Source organism: Clarias gariepinus, chromosome 3 (genome assembly GCF_024256425.1).
Source record: "Clarias gariepinus isolate MV-2021 ecotype Netherlands chromosome 3, CGAR_prim_01v2, whole genome shotgun sequence".
Taxonomy (NCBI): domain Eukaryota; kingdom Metazoa; phylum Chordata; class Actinopteri; order Siluriformes; family Clariidae; genus Clarias; species Clarias gariepinus.
The window spans coordinates 12,453,720-12,474,419 of NC_071102.1; the positions used below are offsets into that span (position 1 = coordinate 12,453,720).

Here is a 20,700-nt window from a genome sequence, read left to right on the forward strand (position 1 = left end):
ATTCTACCACAACCTTATCATCTCCGTTCTTTCTTTTTAAGAATGTACTAAATATTTGATTTGGTCACACCTAAGGTTTCTGCTAGCTCACTCATGGGTTTATTTTCAGCCTAACGATGGCTTGATTCACTGAGTGCAACAGCTTGCTGAAATTATTGCGATTTAACAACCACCGATTCTAAAAGCAAATGCCACTCTTGAATCAACTTATCCTTTTCAACTCCTTACTTGTGAGTGAAAACACAAAAAAATGACACACACCAGGCCATAAAATGTGCATAAACATTCTGCAGTGTTCTACAGTGTTGACTTATTTAACTTCGGATGTAAATACCCCCAACATCAAGCTGACCTTAAAGATCATATTCAAAGATCATAATTTCAAAATAGAATGGTAGAGATCCAAAAAAAAAAAAAAAACTTTTGTAAAACTTTTCAAAAAAGTTGATGTACAAATGGACCTGACTGTGTACAATTAATTCATTGTTATGTTAGCATTTTTTTTAAAGGTAGAGTTCATGATGTATGAGATGCATGTACCATTTTATTATAAATGAATCACAACACATCATAAAGAGTTACCTAACTTTATTAATATTATTATTTTAAAACTAACGTAAATCCCAAGGCGCATTACCCTGGGATCATTAAGTCTATGAACGCATGGATACCTGCCATTAAGTACTGTATTCCAACACTCCATTCAAAATTAAATTTTTTCCCCTCCCAAAACTCAGCAAACAGAGCAAATCCATGTCCTTAGCACACTTCTTTTTCAATGCACTCCTGTTTTTTTGTCTCTCATGTGCAAGTATACGCAAGTTAGCTAGTTAAGAATAATATTAGTGTTAGGCTTTCACAGCAGCAAAAAGAAAACAAAAGAAAATCATGAGACGACAGTTTGCTGCACAGCTCTAGAGTGAGAGAGAAATACGAATGCATTCATGAGAGTGTGTGCGTTTGTGTTAATCTGAACAGAGTAATCAGCCTTTAAAAGTCACTTTTGGAGATGTGAAGGGATAAGAGACAAAAGGAAAAAAAAATTTAATCCAGGAAAAGCATGAAGAAATCAATACTCAGTTTCAGAATTCCTCCAGGCTGTGTGGTGACTGTGACAGAGTTGCCACACTGGACCAAGCAGTGACAGTTCAGACAGAGCATGTGACCTAACAGCTCTGATTGTAATGATACTAAAAACAGATACAGGTGACATTCAGGTGCCCCCACCCACCCTCCCCTTACCCGATGCTGAGGTTGAGGTGCAAAGCGGGATCCATCAGGACACAAAGGTTTGCTGATCCCCAGGGGAGAGAAGAGTGATTATGAACGCTGTGTGAAGGTGAACACTGATAACAAGAGCTCATCTCAAACATGATCTCGTTTCCTAATTAAGGAATGTGTTGATTCGCTTAAAAAAAAGAAAAAATAATAATAATTCGCAGACCACACTTTCTAAACCATGAACCTAATTAATACACTTGATAATGAGTCCTGCAATGATTTATAATGGAGGTTGATATTCTATTCCAGTAAAGCAAGGCATTAGGTATATAAAAATGCTTCTTTACCAGAGCAGCTCTTCTTGCCTGCAAGTCTGTAAAGCCTGACAGGCCCGTTATCATCTATATGTGCAAAGAAATGCATTGCAAGGATCCATGCAAAATAAAAAATAATAATAAAAATAAAAATAATATACTATGACACTTGTGAAACGATTAAAAGCTACATAAAAGCTTTATAAATACAATAAAATTTGAAACCCTTAATGAAAATGTAATTTCTAACATTATTGGTACTATGGTAGCTGGCAGTCAATTATTTTTTTCTCTTTTTTTTAAATTAGTTTTTTTTCGGTATTGGATCTGCACAGGTAATTCATGCCATCTTTGGTTGAATGTGTTACTGGAAAAAAAAAACAAAAAAAACATAAAACAGTACGACAACAAAAAAAAAGTCACTAAAAAAACAGCATCAACTTTCAGAGGACAACTGCGCCTCTATGTCCACTCTACAGATGGGGCACTTTTTGTTAGTGAGGAGCCACTGATCCACACACAGCTGATGGAAGAGGTGCATACAGGGGAGGCGCCTGCAAAACACACACACACACACAAGTTTAAAGTCCGACAAACAGCAACAGACGGACGTAAATGAGAGAAAGATCCAGGGAGAATGCAGGAGTGAGACAGACAAATAATGAAGCGATAAAGAGAACACAAAGAGACATGGTGATAGAGACAGCAAGCAGGAAAAAGTGCAACAGACAGGAGGAGAAGCAGAATGACAGGATGCAGGGTGAAATGGAGACCGAGTAAGACACCAACAGACAGCAGAGAAAGTGATGGGGCAACAGATGGAAAGAGAAAGCGACAGAGTTGAAAGCAGAGAGGGTGACAAATAGAGAAAAATAGTAACAGAAAAAGAAAGCAACAGACAAAGCAGAGAATAACAAAAAAAGAAAGAAACAGACAGAAACTGAAACAAAGAGGCACGGCAACAGACACCCAGAAATACAATAATAGGGACAGACAATTTAAGAGAAAGAGACTTTACCTGACGTCCTCTCCTTCCTCCAGTATAGACAAACAGATGGTGCATTTCTCCTCTGTGTCTTCCTCCGCGCCCTCCTCCTCATCCTGCTTTCCGTGCAGCTTTCTCTGAAGACAGGAGGATATATTACACACATCTCACAAAAAAAGGACAAAAATCTAACAAGTACATAAACACGCAGGCATCACAGGGGACCTTTACAAAATATTTTTTTTTTATTAGAAAGTGCTCTCTATTTCAGAGAACAAGCTGTACAGCAAAGCCCTTAGCATGCCAACACACCCTGAAACCAACTGGACCATAAAAATATAATAACAGTCTGCTAAGTTATAAAAACCATCCAGATATTCAACAAACTGAGGAAAATGAGTACAGGGTTGGCTGGTGGGAGCATATATTTATGGACCAGTTTTCCCCTTCTATAAATCACATCTGCAAGGGACTTGCTGAGACTTCAGATGCATTTTCTGTACTTGGAGAGAGAGAGAGAGAGTTTGCCTTCAAGCTGGTTTTGAGAACTAAACAGCAAAGTGTTTTAGCCAAATGTAACAGATGAATAAGTACTTTATTAATTCTAAGGGAAAATTGCAGTAAATGTTCATGTTTTTACAGTAGTGTGTATTATACTTGGAATTATGGGCCACTAACGTCGCCGCTCTCTATCTCACAGCTGTGAAATCCTAAATCAGCATGGTCACTTAATATTGTAACTAGCAATAAACATAGTTTATATGTAGTTTCTTAATGGTTTAAATACACTGGAAATAACATAACAGGACAAAACCTGCCTGTAAGCAGGTTCAAATCCCACATCAGAGAAAGAACAGACATTACACACATGAAAAATGCGTGGTACTGGAACATGAATGTGGTCAAGAGTCTGACCAACAGTCACAATAATGATGTTACAAGCGCTCACCTTCTTATACTTGTGCGGATAAGTGCACCTCTCTATAGTTCCCTGAGAGGCTCCTCGATTCACAGTCCCCAGCCGCTCCTCTAAATGCAGCAGATCCTACGGAACACAGATAAGTCAATAAAAGATTCATAGACACAGTCCTTTAATTGAAGACTTCTTTTCTACTCAAGTTTATATTGTGTGTGCATTGCTCTAATATTTGAAACATTTATGGTAGCAAAAGATGTTTCTGACAAGAATAATTTAGCAAAACATTCAACTTTTTCTTTTACACAATTTTCCCTTGCATCAAATAAAATCTACAAGATATGTTAAAGTCAAATCGGTACTTTTTATTGTGCGGAATAACACAACACGGTTATGAAGGTTAAAAACTTCCCTTATTTCTATATATAATACCTGTGTGCTTGGATACCAATAAGGTAGAAAGTTTTTTTAGTACACCAGAGCCATGGGCAGCCTGCATTTCTCATGTCTGAAACCCTGGCCTTCCAAGAACTCCATCAAGGAAGCAGAAATGTGGAAATGGAGTGACATCAGGACTGTATGGGGGATGGGTCAATAACTCCCAGGCAAGTTCCTGTAAAGTGTTGTTTGTGTGTACAGTTCCCACACACAGATATGTCTCTTCTATAAATTGGCAACGGAATATTCTTAAATTTTTAAGGATCAGGCGTTCTACTCTGTGAATGTTCACGCTAACAACTGCAGTGGGCCCTGAGACACCTCTTCCTGGATCAGCCTTCTTTAAAATGTTTGCATTATTCAAATGTTTTACTGAGTCTCATCACAGTACTGTAAATATCAATCGGTTTTACATCATTTATGAGAAATTTCATCAAAGCTTCCAGTTTGACTTTAGTGCCCCTCGTACTAACAAAAGTTTGCTTCTTTAGCACTAGGAGGTTAGCAGCAAAATCTCCTGTTTTCATGATGACGAATACTTTCTAGATGTTTATGCCTCAAACACATAATTAAAACGTTGATAAAATGGAATCATTCCCCCCCTTCGTGTAATATTTCCACAAGATGGCAGGCAGTGATGTTTAAAAATGCTGAAGGTGGGACTGGACTAAAAAGCTGGAAGTTACGTAAATGCTAATCTAGTTCTACATTAACCTTAAATCTGTAAAAAAAAAAAAAAAAAAAAAAATAGGCTACCTTGCTATTGCACAAAGGGCTTATTTAAAATGTTACACTGCTTAAAAAATGTCTTTAAAGCAAGTGTATAAAGACTGAGTGAAGTTTTATTTTAAACAAACCATTCCACCTAAATGTCTGCCCTCACCTCGTAGGTTTGGCCAAATGTCATTCTAGATGAGATGTATCGAATGTGAGGATAGGTAACCTCAGACATGGCAGGGTGCTGATGGACACATAGAAAAGAAAAGAAAAAAAAACCTAATATTAACATATATTTTTCAAAATCAGACATATAAAACCTCAGAATACTTTGGTGTTATCTATCAGGGTCTATGGGGAACATACAGTTATTTACCGAAAAAAAAACAACAACCTCAAAAAAAGGTCTGCTTACTGTCCATAACAAATGCAATTCACTAAGTTTAATAATAATAACACCAGATGTTGTAAGGGCCGAAGCAGACTACTCTAAATGTGAGATATCTGCACCTACACCAATCCTTTACGTTAATTCTCGTTAATGTTTATAATGATGCCAGGAAGTTGATGGGGGGGGGGAGGAAGAGGTACTCACCATCAGAGGGAGGGAGAAGTGGTGCAGTCTGGGTGGGGGATGGTAGTGGGGGAGATGAGGATGCAAATGCCCTGTAGGGTACGGAGCTACAGTCACGCCAGCCTCAATGCCCAGCTCCCTGAAACACACAGACATTTAGCGACATCAGATACAGAAGCATGATGAACCTGGGTAAAATACAATAGTGTATAAAATAAAAAACAAAAAAAGATGCTACTTTTCATTTTTGGTGCTAGTGCTCAAATTTTGCTTCTGAAAATGTGGATGACCACATTACAGTTCAACTGATGAGATGACAGTCATGTGAAGTCAACTGATAAAGCACTTTACATAGACAGAAAAAACAAAAACAGGACAGCAATGTCATGCTTGTCTTACCATGTGGTTCTCTGGTCAGCCTGGCGTGGGTGCGAGGACATGGTCTGGGGTACGTGGATATGGTGTCCATGACCGTAGTTGGGGTGCATTCTGTGAGGGTGAGGGGGAGGTCTTTCGTGTGCTCGGCTGTAGAAGAGGGAATTAAACAAAACAAAAAAACAATAATAATAAAACAAAAAGCTTTAAAATCACAGTTTTAAGCATTATTTAAAAAAAAGAAACACAGAACAATATACTCCCCTAAAATGCCAAATTGTTACCTACGCAACAGCTGTGCACACTGCAAATGCACTCTGCTAAAATCACACCGCTCTGAGTCTATTTTTCCTTCTACATCCTCTATACATTCTTGTTACAAACACTTTCACAAACTCCTTCTTCACATCCAAGTGGGCGTATGTAAATTAAATGGAGTTTTACGCTTGAATTACACACATATCAGTTAAATATATACATACACCCACTCAGAGTGATTTAAAAAACCTAGAACAGGAAACAGTCGCGTGCCTCAGAGATGGTAAGTATTAATAAGCTGCTTAAGATGGAAACACATCTGCTTCATGAGATGAATGATTATAAATTACTTCAACAGCGCTTTAGGAACTAATTGGCCATAACTGCAATCGAGGATTACATAACAAACGTACATAACAGAATTATACAAAAAGCTATTTCTCACTAAGTTATGCAGAGACATACATACAGAAGATCTAATAGAAAGTAAAAGCCTGGTATCACTCACGTGGGATGCTGCATCATCCTCCGTCTCTGAGCCTCCATCCTTTGCAAAATGTCATGCTGGTGGAGCCTCTGCACGGCGTTGGGGCCCAACACAGGCAGGTGATGCTGCAGCGCCTGGTGCTCGGGGGCCAGGTGCTGTGGCAGGGGAGCAGCAGAGCCTGGGAGGTGGGGGCCGAGAGAAGGCGGGGGGGCAGTAGGCACAGTGTGGCCCGGGCCGTGAGAGGGTAACGGGGTGTGGTGGTAGGGGAGCACAGGGTGGGGAATGACATAATCATTTTGGGGAGGAGGTTGAGGAGGGGGAGGGGGGTTACTATGAGAGTGGGGACATGACGACGAGGACTGATGGTGTAAAGAGCGCGATAGAGAACCATCTGTTAAAAAAAAAAAAAAAAGCATACAGATGGTATTCACAATATGAATTTAACACGTTTATTTCTGAGAAATACATATAAGGTTCTTCTTGGTAATCGCAAAAAAATATCTAAAAAGAAATAAACCTTGAGAAAAGCTCTTTTAAGCATTAAACGTTTGGTAAGTAGCAGCCTTCATGAGCTCTGAGAGTGTGTGGTGAAGGGGGATCTGAATTCCTTTTGCCGCAGCAACAGCAAACATCAGAGAGAAATGAAGAGATGAACGCTAAAATGAATCTGACAGAGAGAAAAATAAAGAGAGAGAGAGAGAGAGAGAGAGACCGCAAGAGAAGGAGAAGTAGATATACAGGTAAGGAGCGAAAGAGAAGGCAGGTGCTGCTTTAATGTGCAGCTATTAGCTATTATCCCTCTAAACACAGGCCCACCAGGAATGCAATGCACTCATTCATATTCTACACGCCTCTATTCTGAGGAAAAGTGGCAATTAAAGCTGACTGCTGGCCACACACTACCTACAGCAATTAACACATTAAACACCAGGTGCTCTGCTTAATTACCATCAGCGCTGGAGTTGGGTACGAGTGCAAATTTCATCGACCTCAGCCCACCCCCCTCAGAGAAATGCCCACACAGAAGCAGAGCACATAAAAGACTGCTTATTGAACAGTGCAACATCCACAGCAGTATATTCACTTAAACTAATTAAACAATGTTGTTTTCTTGCTTTTGTGTGTATGACTTTGAGATATGCTTATTGTTTCAGGTCAACCAAAATAAGGGCACCAGAGTCTAGCATGGTTTGCATGTTAACTAGTCTTCTTGTCCCGAAGTACAGACATGCTTACAAGTACTGCATCGATGGTTCATTTATTTTAGTTAGTGTATATCTTGAATGAACATTCAGGCTTAAAGGTGCTTGCTACCCATGTCCAACATGATGAAGCTTAAAATAATAAATTTTTATGTTATTAATTAACTTTTTATTAATTTCATGTTGTTTCTTTACCTAGACAATACGGCAATCTAGTGCAGGTTCATTTTTATCAGTGATTTGAATTAAATAACAAGAAAGTCTATTATTATATAATAAAATGCACTATGATGAGTCATTAATGCCACAACCAGGTGCTGAACTGAATGAAGGAAGACTTACAGGGCGGATGAATGTAGTGCCTGCAGGATGAAAGCTGAGACTGGGGTTGTGGTTGAGCCACCATGGCCGGGTTGAAAGTGTCGACTACACTAGGCTGGCTTGGACCTGGAGTAGCCTGGGAAACATAAGCAGGAGGCCGAGAGGTATTGCCTGGACAACACGGGTCGAAGGCGGAGGTGCTGCCGAAACTGCTACTGGTGGAGCCACCGTTACGTACAGCGCTGCTACTAAGATCCACTGGGAGGGTCTGCTGGGAAAGAGAAAGGCATGAGAAGAAAAAGAAAGGTAAAGGGAAAATTTAGAAATGTAGAAAGGAACTAAACCAGGCCAGGTATCAGAGTCTCATTAATAATTTGTTAAAGTAAACAAACAAATAATAAGCTGATAATAAAGCAGCTGTTAACATTTTAAAATTGAACATTATAAACCTCTCTACGAGATGTCCTGAGCCTAATCCGATTCAATTCTTTGATGTATAAGACATGAGTACGCTTCACCCAGCTGTCTCCTGTCTGTGCATATCTGAGCAGTAGCTGTGGACCCCATCATTCACCATGCTTCACCTAATGCATTCCACATGGAATCTACGCTGTCTTGGACATCCTGTCTGGTCCCCCCCACCCCATAATAACCTAAAACGCCCCTTGCATTATTAAATGTTGTGTTGTAACAGAGGAGCAACCACACACAAAACCTTTAAAGGGTTGGAACATAGAGTCTTAATGATGTAGGTTATAATAACTTGTGGGCCACAGTGATACTTTTATTGTGAAATATAATTCTAAACACGCACCATCAGCTTAATTTAAATATGTTTTCAAATTGTTCTGCAATTTTTTCTTAACTGGTGAATAATGATTTGAGTTAATAATATTTACAAGTAAGAGAAAGGTTTAAAAATAAATAAAACAGCAGACCTGAGGTCCGTTCTTCGTACGTCGCTAACTCAGTTCGCTGGATTTGATTGTTGTGGATTTGTCCTGATCTTGCATTGTTTCATTCTTTGATGTGCTTCTCGCATTTGTTGTCATAGCAACATATCTGTAAGCTTGAACCTGCTCGGGAGCAGGTTTATTTCATGTAAACAGGATTTAGCCTGCGCTCCTGGCAGGTTATGATTGGTTGAAATGGCGAGGTCACATCTGATTGGTTAAAGAGCACGACTAACTTAATGGCAGGGGGGCATTTCAGCGCATAACACGTGTAACAAAAAAAAGTTGAGCCGCTCTTTTTCCATTTCGTCAACCAATCGGAGGGCTTGTGATCAGTGTTTCTACTGTCGATGCATATTGCCTTTTAAACCAACGCACGAACGCGCAATAATTCTAGACAACTCAATCCAGCTATACTAATCATCAACAACAGGTGAGCTCGAAGAACCAACTTAGCCAGATCATAATTAGCACGATGATCTCATCTTAGATGTGTTGGTTCATCTCAGATGATCAAGCGACGTACGAAGAACGGACCCCAGACACCAAATTAAATCCTAACTCATGTTTATGTTAAGAATGTCAAGGGTAATAGACATTTAAAGTAAAAACATCCTTAGAAAAAAAAAAAAAAAAAAAAAAAGCCAAGTTGGAGCAAGAAAAGGCAAGTTGGAGCTTAATAAATTTAGACATCAGACTGATAGAGATATTATAGATAGATACTTTATTAATCACAAAGGAAATTCCGAAATAAAGTAAAAAAACAAGGAGTTGGTTGATTATTATTATCCAATCTTATTATTTTTTTTTTTTTAACTTTTTTTTTCCTTCCTAAAGTTAAGTTAGTGTTAAGCGGCACTGTGGCTTGTATAAGGTCTACTGGTTCTGGTGCTGGATGTGTGGGCTGTGAGATATAAAAAGGTGAGAAAGCTCTGTTCTAAAGTTTGTTTTGCTGTGATTTCCTCCTTTTGTGCAGTAATTGCCTCTGTTCTAAGTTCTGCTCCCCAAAGGTTTACAATCTAACACAAACACCCACATTTCATGCCACAATAAACAAGTTGAACTTTTCAAGGAAAAAAAGTGTCAGTTGGGATAACTCTTTCAACTTTCAAGTAAGCCATTTGACCTTGCGGTGGCTTTGTCCCTGCTTGGATCAGTTATAAAATCATGTACTCTGCTGGTTTTAATGATAATTCTACATCAGTCTTGCAATCTGCACAGGGCAAATCTTACACTGATGCCTAACAAGAATCTTGGGACAGACGGGCAACATGATGCCTTCATTTACAACAATCGACACTTTTTAAACCATGCACACACTGCGCTTTGTATGTAAAGAGTAAACAATGAGTTCAGAAAAAAGACCCGCTGTACCTGGTCGTGATACTGGGTGCTGGCGCTGACCCCTGCGCAGGGTACAGGCATGGCACCTGGCCTCTCCAGGGGGCAGCTAGGCTCAGGGAAAGGCAAAGAAGCGGGCGCAGTGCCTGCATGATGATGGTGGTGATGGTGGAAGTGATGCGAGTGACCATGCGAGTGTTGAGACCCGGGCGGTGGGGGACCATGCTGCTGTGCCTGCCCTGCCTGCATGCACCCTGAGTGAGAGTGATTCAGGGAGAGGTGCCCGGCGGAGGGGCCACTGCAGGGGGAGTGTTGAGGACAGCATGACGGCAGCCTGGGCATCGCAACACCACCACTCTCACCCGATGCACCTCTCCTATTGTCTTCTGAGGCAAAAAACAAGGAATCAATATAAGATAACTGTTATTTCGTTCTCTTATTTGGACAAATGTTAGACATTAGTGTACCCCCCCCCCCCACCCTAAAAACCTTGCCCCTATTATTATTTTTTTATGATTTAATTCTTTTATTTAAAAAAATATACATTCTTTTCATAAAGCCTAACTGAGACTAACGGAGACTGTCCTATTTTATGCACTACCCTAAACAATCATCTAAACACTTGACTGTCTAGCTTCTCCTTACCTTCTATAAGAGGGGTGGTGTTGCTGGGCCCTGGGAGCCCACTGTGGACCTCCATTGTGCTGTCGGGAGCCACAGCAGGGCAGCTGGTGGAGGGGCCTGGGGCATCCTGGGAGGGCTCTGAGGTAGAGGCAAGAAGGGAGGAAGCAGAGGGGGCGGAGGAGCTGGCAGGCTGCAAGTGAACGCTGTCAGAAGTGGTTGGCACGACTGAAAGATCTGAGGAGATACACAGGGGACACCCAAATACATACACATGCCCACACACACAAAACATACAATGAGAATAATGTGTGGATGTGTTCAAAACCAGACGCCTGTCGTTAAATTGCTAATTTGAGTATGAAACAGTGTGTGTGTGCGCACACACTTGTGTTCGACTTGCATCAGTAGCCAGAAATCCCAGGAGGATTGCTGCTGATTAACATTCCACAGTGAGTATTCCATCTGCTTTTCATATTCACAAATTAATTTTTCCTCTTCGAAAGAAATGCTAATGCAGCCGTATCTTTAAGCGCTACGTTTCGTCCCTCACATCTGCCTGCTTTCACCCCCCTCGCCTCACCCCCCCAACAAACACTTTCAACTGGCAATCAAATCTGAGTGACTGTAAATTAGTTTTCTTTTATTAACCTTAAGATCATATGGCTGAATAAGGACACACACACACAAAAGCACCTTTATACAGAGTGGCAGCGTAATTAGTTTTAATAGCACAGCTCATTCTGGCTCAGAGAGCAGAGGCAGCTTGCATAACAGACAGACTTCATTATGCTGCTTGCGAATGAAATTAGGAATATGCACAATTACAAACATCACAGAAACCTTTGGATGCAGCAAACGTTACTTCGGCTGCTGGCGCTATTTATGATTCTTACTAAAATATAGATAAATCTTTATTCATGATAATACATACTTGGAAGTAGCATACAGTGCAGAAATAGAAATGACTGAAAAATATTTTCCATAATTTCTCTTCACTCTCACCACTCCCTTAAAATCATTCAGTTATCAACTAGGAACACCTCCGGTGACGGAAACACACCAAATGATGCCGATGACATCAAGTTTTTGTTTATTTCATATAATCCAGTGTCCTTACCGTCCTCGTCCACAGTGAGGTCCACTACCTCACTGGCGCTCTGTCTGAGGGGCTGGATGACTGTGGAGAGACGATGCCGCCCACGGCCCTCCTGAGCCCGGCTCTGAGAGCAACTCGGCCCCCAGTGCATTCTGCCATGACCTCCCACTGATCGCGGCCTTGAGGAGACACGCATAAAAAAAAAACAAATAAATAAAATAAAATAAAACACACAGAGCGAATAGCACATTAGTCACTGACATCATAATGCGGTCACTGTTAATTTTTATCACAGGTAAGGCTTTCGCATAAAACCTTAAACATTAAATTCACATAGCTGTGAAAGAACCAAGTAAAGCAATTTAGTTACCTTGGGAAAATATGAATTCCAGTTGTGGTATATAAATCTTGCACTAGACAAATTATTTATTTTATATCTCATTTATATTTTATTAGTATATTTACTATGCATCTTTGTTCATAAGTCAAAGCAAAACATTTGTGCTTAATTAATGTGAAAAGGGACAAAGTTATTTTGATTTGGAGATTTACACATCCACTGTACAAGCATACATTCATTCACAATGTAAAAGCAAAACCTGATATAATTAATTATTTTGTTTATCTTCTATACCGCTTATCTTATCTATCCACGGGAGTGGACCCTGATATAATTCTTGCTCCCGATTTGACAGACAGGAACAAAAGCTAACATCACAATATAGATATTTTATTATTTTGAAATGACACATGATACAATATAGTATATATAATACAGGTCCTTCTCAAAAAATTAGCACATTGCGATACACTGTTGTACTCTCTGTACACCTCTGACTGCGTGGCCACTACCAACTCCACCACCGTCATCAAGTTTGCTGACGACACTGTCGTGGTGGGCCTGATCACCAACAACGATGAGACGGCCTACCTGGAGGAGGTTGGAAATCTGGAGAACTGGTGCCAGAGAAACAATCTCCTCCTGAACGTCAGCAAGACAAAGGAGCTGATAGTGGACTTCAGTACAAAGCAGGAGAGGAACTACCAGACCCCCATCATCAACAGGAGCCCAGTGGAGAGAGTGGACAGCTTCAGATACCTCGGTGTTCACATCACGCAGGACCTGACATGGTCCTGTCACATCAACACCGTGGTAAAAAAGGCCCGGCAGCGTCTGTACCACCTCAGACGCTTGAGAGACTTTAGACTGCCCTCCAAGGTGCTCAGGAATTTCTACTCCTGCACCATAGAGAGCATCCTGACGGGAAACATCACGACCCGGTTCGGGAACAGCACCATGCAGGACAGACGAGCTCTACAGAGGGTGGTGCGATCAGCTGAGCGCATCATCCGCATCGAGCTCCCTGACCTGCACTCAATCTACACCAAGCGGTGCTGGACCAAGGCCAGGAAGGTCGTGAAGGACCTTAGCCATCCCAACAATGGACTGTTTACTCTGTTGCGGTCTGGGAAGCGATTCCGCTCCCTGAGGGCCAACACAGAGAGACTGAGGAGGAGCTTCTTCCCGCAGGCGATAAGGTCTCTCAACCACACCACTAGGCAAAACTAACACAATATTTTCACAATTCTCAAAATCAATCAATCAATCTTTATACATCCATGGACACTATGGACAACTCCACGCACATCACATCTACACTACATGTTCACGTTTACATTCTGGACCATTACACAAAGTCACTTTAATAACCATTGCACAAAGTCACTTTTTCTATGCATACTTGCACAAAATTATAGTTCTATGTATACAATATATTTCTATTTTCAGGTTCTATTTTTTCTAGTTAAATTTTTATTTAAATTTTTTATCATATTTCTTCTATTGATATTTATTACTTAAGTTTTAATTCTCTTTTTAAGGTCACTGGCGGTCGTGTAAGCATTTCACTACATTTCGTACTGTGCATGACTGTGTATGTGACAAATAAAATTTGAATTTGAATTTGAATTTAAAGGTTATTATTTTCTGTAATGTACTGATAAACATTAGACTTTCATATATTTTAGATTCATTACACACAACTGAAGTAGTTCAAGCCTTTTAATTATTTTAATATTGATGATTTTGGCATACAGCTCATGAAAACCCAAAATTCCTATCTCAAAAAATTAGCAAATCATGAAAAGGCTTTAAACGAGGTATTAACCTAATCATCTGAATCAACTAATTAACTCTAAATACCTGCAAAAGATTCCTGAGGCTTTTAAAAACTCCCAGCCCGGTTCATTACTCAAAACCGCAATCATGTAAGACTGCCGACCTGACTGCTGTCCAGAAGGCCATCATTGACACCCTCAAGCAAGAGGGTAAGACACAGAAAGAAATTTCTGAACGAATAGGCTGTTCCCAGAGTGCTGTATCAAGGCACCTCAGTGGGAAGTCTGTGGGAAGGAAAAAGTGTGGCAGAAAACGCTGCACAACGAGAAGAGGTGACCGGACCCTGAGGAAGATTGTGGAGAAGGACCGATTCCAGACCTTGGGGGACCTGCAGAAGCAGTGGACTGAGTCTGGAGTAGAAACATCCAGATCCACCGTGTACAGGCGTGTGCAGGAAATGGGCTACAGGTGCCGCATTCCCCAGGTCAAGCCACTTTTGAACCAGAAACAGCGGCAGAAGCGCCTGACCTGGGCTACAGAGAAGCAGCACAGGACTGTTGCTCAGTGGTCCAAAGTACTTTTTTCGGATGAAAGCAAATTTTGCATGTCATTCGGAAATCAAGGTGCCAGAGTCTGGACGAAGCCTGGGGAAAGGGAAATGCCATAATGCCTGAAGTCCATACAACATAATTATTTGAAGGTTGACTTTTTTTGTATTAAAAACACTTCTTTTATTGGTCGGATGAAATATGCTAATTTTTTGAGATAGGAATTTTGGGTTTTCATGAGCTGTATGCCAAAATCATCAATATTAAAACAATTAAAAGGCTTGAACTACTTCAGTTGTGTGTAATGAATGTGAAATATATGAAAGTCTAATGTTTATCAGTACATTACAGAAAATACATTCTTTTTGACAATTCTGTGAATTCTGTGACACCGGTGGAAGGCACTACTGAACAGCATTGCTACAAATAAGAATAAGAAAACCACAAAATCTCAACATGGGAACACTATAACTACAAGACAACACTTCAGTGTTTAAAAATCCATTTGACGGTTTCACCAGCCTATTTAGATACAAAGCTCCTCATGTTTTCCATGCTTCTGTTTTTGATTTGTTATAAACAACAGTAACTCCTACCACCAACCTTGACGTACATAAGCTACTAAAACGTGCTACTCATAACCCTGTTAATGGATAGTTTGGGAATAGATGTATCAATTATTTTCATTGCCCAACCACCACATTGAACAGCCCTAGGCAAGGACAAACGAGTACTGTACATCAGATGAACCCTGATAATTTCTACCTCCTTGGAGAAAACATTCGTGCACACACTGCGTCACTGTGGCATGTATATTTTGTACAATATTTATTAAGCTGCACATTCAGTGGCAGCACACCCTCCGGTTGTATCATCCTGAGTGTATCTTGATATACCTTTCACACACACCACTCAGCTGCTTACTGTGGACTAAAATTCCACGGGAAAGTAAAAAAAAATATATATATATATATATATTAATTTAGAAACAACATGAGGCATCATGGCAAACGTCCAAAAATTTCCACTTAATTCGCATCAATTCTGTAGAGAATTCTGTGGAAATTGAGTAGACATGCATTTGGGGGGGGGACAGAATCCATAGGAATGGCCCAGCAGCACAGCCTGCCGTAAAGCAGTGCACTGTGGGAAGCAGAGAACAGAGGTGTAACTCAGGAAGCGCGTTGGGGGTTTCATGCTCCCTGTCTGGAGACTCACAAAACTCCCTGCTTTCCAACCCTCCCACCAAGTCCCCTTAACCTCAGGTTGCATCATTAATACATCAAAACAAAATGATTACCAACAAGTGCGCAGGGCGTCGAGGAGGCGCCACGAGACCACCACTGTGTGCACGCATGTCATATGTAGAACAGCATATGGGCGACCAGGACCGCTGCAAGTTCTTACTTACGCAGTGCGCACGCACACACACACACACACACACACACACACACACACACACACACACACACACACACACACACAAATATCCAAGCTAAATTCCAGGTCTCAATAATACTACAATTAAACTTGTGCACTGAAGCATTCTCAGTGTGGTCAAAACATTCATTTGGAAAATCTGCTCAACAAACACAAAGCACCAAGAGAAACCACTCCTAAAACTCTGCAATAAGGAAGAGAACCTTCCTCAAAATTCTGAATAATTCATAAAATGGAAATCAACAGAGAAGGAAGGGAGTGGCACACAGGGTCTTTCGTGGCTATTTAAAGACTGCTTATTGTAAGGAGAGGTAGAGCATCAAAACTAAATAGATATACGAGTAAAACTAGTCCAACACGCCGCTGCAGCGTTGCTAAGCTCCCGTGGAGAGGGCACCACCTCCTGGGAGGCGTTTCTAATTACCCACAAGTAGGCCAGGGATTATTTTGTAAATACCTGTTTACCACTTTGGTCTTCTGAGACATTGGTCTGAGTGGAAAACTGTAAACACAGGCACTGGGGGAGTTTCCTTGGTGCCTGTGCGGTCGGAAAACTACCCCGATGCCCGTCTATTTGTTATCAGAGAATTCTTGAAGGTTAAAGTTCACAGAAATGAATGACTGCTTAACCACTGCTTCCAGCTTCTACATGTGACTTGGTCAGGCAGATTTCTAAGATTATACAGTCATGCATTCCAGAGTGAAACACAACAGCGGTATTCATTCTCAAAAACCCAAAGTTTATAATTAGACTTAATAAGTTGGTTAAAACAGTGCATTATTATACAATGTATGTCTACAGCCCTGTTCCAGCTGGATTCAAGCTACCTGCAGGAACGTGATCTGCCATTTTAATCCTGCAAGCATTGGCTGGTAGGTTTATAATATGAAAAAATAATAATTCTGAAACAAATTATGTTTTTGCCGTTGACCACGAAGCGCGCTCTGTAACAGTGGCCGTGCACAAAGTGACCTGATTATGAGACACAAGACAAGGCTCTGTACGATGCCACTGATTGAGTCAGTCAAGTAATACCGATTAGACTTTGGATCAAAATCCAGCCTTTGATGTGTTTGAAATTCTGTTGGAAACAATGTGTAACCAAGACAAATACTAAATTCTGTCCGAATCAGCTATAATGAATATCAATGAGGGAAGAAAAAAATAAAAAAGAAGAAGAAGAAAAAAAATACTGATTTAAGTTTCACACTCCATGGTAAAGAGATGTTTTATTTTTTCCAACACAGTACTAGAGCTGTGAATTACAGGTAGATTCTCAATTTGACTCATACAAATTTTGTGGCATTGAAATTAGTTGTCTATATTTGAACTGGGTCATGTATCGGAATGTATGCATGACCTGACCTGTCTGATACACAAAGAGTGTGGGGTGCGCGTCTGTTTGGTTGTGTTCTTGGGGTTTTTTCCTTTTTTACTCTGTTGTTGTATGAAAACAATATACTTGGTTTAGTGGTAACGACAAATCAGAAATAAATAAAAGAAGTATTAAAGGTAAAGATTGAAAAGGTATTTAGTAAATACTGAAATGCTGTGCAACTTGTGTTAGTGTTGATTGGAGCAATAATCCAGTTTTGCATGAAACATGAAAGTGGTTTGTACTTTCTGCAAAAGCTGTGGTAAGAAACTCAAATGATTGTATGTTTACAAAGATAAGTGCTTATCGATAAAAAAAACAAAAAACTGACCGACAGAGTCAACGAATCAACTTGACCAACACGAACATGATTAATTTAACTGCACAGCTTGCCAATTTTAGAGGCTGTTATTATGGATATTTGCTCATTTATCACAAGCAACACATAAAAGAGTTCAACAACAGTGTAACGATTTCCTGCATCAATTTCTCAAAACTAATTTATAAACACACCATGTAACTAACTGAACCCCTCTATTATGAGTTACCCTGTTAGGCATTATCATAAATTAAAGCATTTCCACTATATATACTGTAAAAGTGAGAAGAAATGTGGCTACACGGTAATACTAAATAGCGCCACAAGGTGGCACTTCCTTTGTGATGTGTTCGACCAGAACAGAAGAAAAGGTTTTTCCTACAATGCCGCCCATAATAAGCAGTGCAGTGTACGATTGCTGATTGCTATATTCCACAGTTCATGTAAAACTACAGAATGTGGTGTCGTAGACCACTGCCTTGTACAGTCAATGTTTAATACTGTCGAAATAAAGCTACAGTGTGGAATTCCCCATCCAGAAATGTGTGTGTGTTTTTTTGCCTTTCTAAGCTAATTTGCTCTCTTGGAACTAATGCTAACTACAAGATCTAGTTCACTGCAATAAAGTTGGATCGACGTTTGATATTCACTTGATATTCAAACCTCAGTAGAAACCAGTTGAAGAGAAAAACGACCCTGACTGATCCTCATTCACATTTTATACACATGTAATTTGAAAACATAACACGGTACAGAAATCTACGGTTTTATTATAATACATGCAGAGGTAGTCAGGTGTCTTAAAAATAAAATCACTAAATTAATAGGCAACAAATATATTTTGTTCTAGGTAACTTTATAGCTTCATTTACACTATACACAAGTAATTTAAAACCGTTATTTTACTACTGTCAGTACTTATAATATAACAAGTGCTGCTGAAAATATGATAAGTGAATACAGAGCTGGGCCCTCCAAATCAGCACTGCTCTGTAGTACGGTCAATGAACGCCACATATTAGTGCTAATGATGATACATGTAGTTGTGAAAACCAATAGAACACACAAAACGCTGCTAAAATTACAAAAGGACTCGGCCTCTCCAAATCAGCACTACTCTGTGGTTCACTCATGGAAATTACCAACCAGAAGTCTGCTTTTGCGAGAAATAAAAACCTAAAATTTTAGCACACGTACGCAAAGCGTCTATCACCCTTTTGCCACCGCTAAGGGAAGCACTTAAGTACTTGAGAAACACTTCTCTCTTTTTTTTTTGTCGAGAACACGCATGTTAATCAGTTTTGGAAGTTACCCCGGGAAGTAGATAGAACATAAAATCAAATAAAAATGGATGATGAGACAGAATAAACTATAAAGAACATTTTATAGTTCTGGATACAATAGTAATGTTGATGTGATACACTGCTGTTTGTTGGTCTTTCGGCTGCTGCCAGCAAGGGGTTACACCTGACGCCCTTCCTTACGCAACCCTCCCATTTTATGCGGACTTGGGCTAGTGGCTGAGACTGAGCCACCAATTAATGTGATGCACTGAATCTTTCTTGGAGTACGGCCATGCCCGGTGATAAAAAAAATTATTAAAAAAAGGTCAAGATAGTTTATACGATTCCGTATTGAACTGAATTTGTATTGAGATCAGGGTGGACACACTCCTCTCCCCACATCATACTCACGAGTTACCAGTCATCCCAATCCCAGACCTGGACTTGCCTGACGTGAGCAGTTTTGTGACTGTAGTTCAATAGCTCAATAGAAATTTAGGACTGAAACTGACATGAACAATTAATTATTATTATTATTATTTTTACCTGAGCCTAGATCAGTGAAAGTGGACTTTACATTAACTGAAACAATAAACAGCACACAGATATAAAAGGGATTGATTAATTTATTTCTGTATTGTCTGCTTCGCAACAACGTCCAATGTTATTGAAATTGCTATACAAATAAAACTGAGTAGCTTGCCAGCAACAGGGCAGTCGACAAATCTTCGACCTTTAGTGACCGGCTCTTCTTATTTGTTGTGCAAAATAGGTAACCAAACCATCAGTACCTTTGAAGAAAATTATTCAAATCACAATGAAGCGCAATGTCCAACACATGATGTCCAACACCAATGACAACATTTACATGGTTTAGACAGCACCTTTCTTGCTTCAGCTCAATTATTATAATTTTTTAGATTTTAAAAAATTATAATAGCACTTTTAACAATGATCACAAAGCACATTTACATACTCAGCAAATTATGGAAATGTGTTTAAAAACCGTGAGGAAATATGTATAAATCATAAATGATCAGTTTGTCCCTGATGAGGAAGCCAAGATGACAATAGGGAGAAACCCTGAGAGGAACCCATCCTAATTTGAGTGAGGTATCAGTTAGCAGGGACTGACCTGTATGTTAGGAAGCTGAAAGTTCAGTTTAACAAGAGGTGTTTAAGTTAATACAGAGTCCACTTTTGTTATTGGAGGCTCAGGTACAAAACTGTTTGTGGCGATCAATCCTTACTGTTGGGACTAATACTGCAATAATCAGACAAGGCAAAACCGGCATGTAAACCCAAAACCAGATGCAACTTTTTGAAACGCAGACCAAGATTTTGCCTCTCTTGCTAAACATTCCTTGCATTGTAAACAAAAGATCTAAACGAAAGGCACATATCATTCATTCTGGTGATGTTTGAACCCCAGTCCCTAAATGAGTCACCCACTGGGTCAACAGAGAAAATGGCTGACATTCTCTGCATTCTCAGGCAATAAGAGATATCCAGTGAGAAACAGGAGAGGAAAATAAAAAGTGCAGAATCTAAAGAATTTGTCTCGTATACACACCATACGCTGACAGGCTTCTCGTTATTGTTTACCAAAAGACATGTCATGATCCTGCCTGCGCAGATAAACACTTCTCAACATGTGGACTTGCACAAGCACTCTACTAGTGTATACAGAGCACATTCTGACTGACAGGCCCAGAGCTTAAATCACATTTAATCAGCAAATCGCACTGACTGAATTCCTCTTACACAATAAACAGAAAACTTTGTTACCAACG

The 20,700-nt window shown here is 40.0% G+C and overlaps 1 protein-coding gene across 5 annotated transcripts in view; it reads right to left on the bottom strand.

Moving 5' to 3' along the window:
* Positions 1 to 573: 573 nt before the first annotated feature.
* rnf111 (ring finger protein 111) overlaps positions 574 to 20,700 on the bottom strand; it is a 48,813-nt gene continuing 28,686 nt past the window's right edge. The window contains exons 4-14 of one of the 5 annotated variants that reach the window (XM_053492079.1): positions 11,844 to 12,001; positions 10,748 to 10,960; positions 10,136 to 10,485; positions 7,830 to 8,076; positions 6,307 to 6,676; positions 5,565 to 5,690; positions 5,187 to 5,304; positions 4,758 to 4,835; positions 3,470 to 3,565; positions 2,554 to 2,657; positions 574 to 2,089 (exon numbers count right to left, since the gene is read on the bottom strand). In XM_053492079.1, coding sequence (XP_053348054.1) covers positions 1,972 to 2,089; positions 2,554 to 2,657; positions 3,470 to 3,565; positions 4,758 to 4,835; positions 5,187 to 5,304; positions 5,565 to 5,690; positions 6,307 to 6,676; positions 7,830 to 8,076; positions 10,136 to 10,485; positions 10,748 to 10,960; positions 11,844 to 12,001 — 1,978 coding nt within the window. In that variant the 3' untranslated portion in view covers positions 574 to 1,971. Of the gene's footprint in view, positions 2,090 to 2,553; positions 2,658 to 3,469; positions 3,566 to 4,757; positions 4,836 to 5,186; positions 5,305 to 5,564; positions 5,691 to 6,306; positions 6,677 to 7,829; positions 8,080 to 10,135; positions 10,489 to 10,747; positions 10,961 to 11,843; positions 12,002 to 20,700 lie in introns of all 5 variants that reach the window. The other 4 variants (XM_053492077.1, XM_053492078.1, XM_053492076.1 and 1 more) reach the window with 4 other exon arrangements.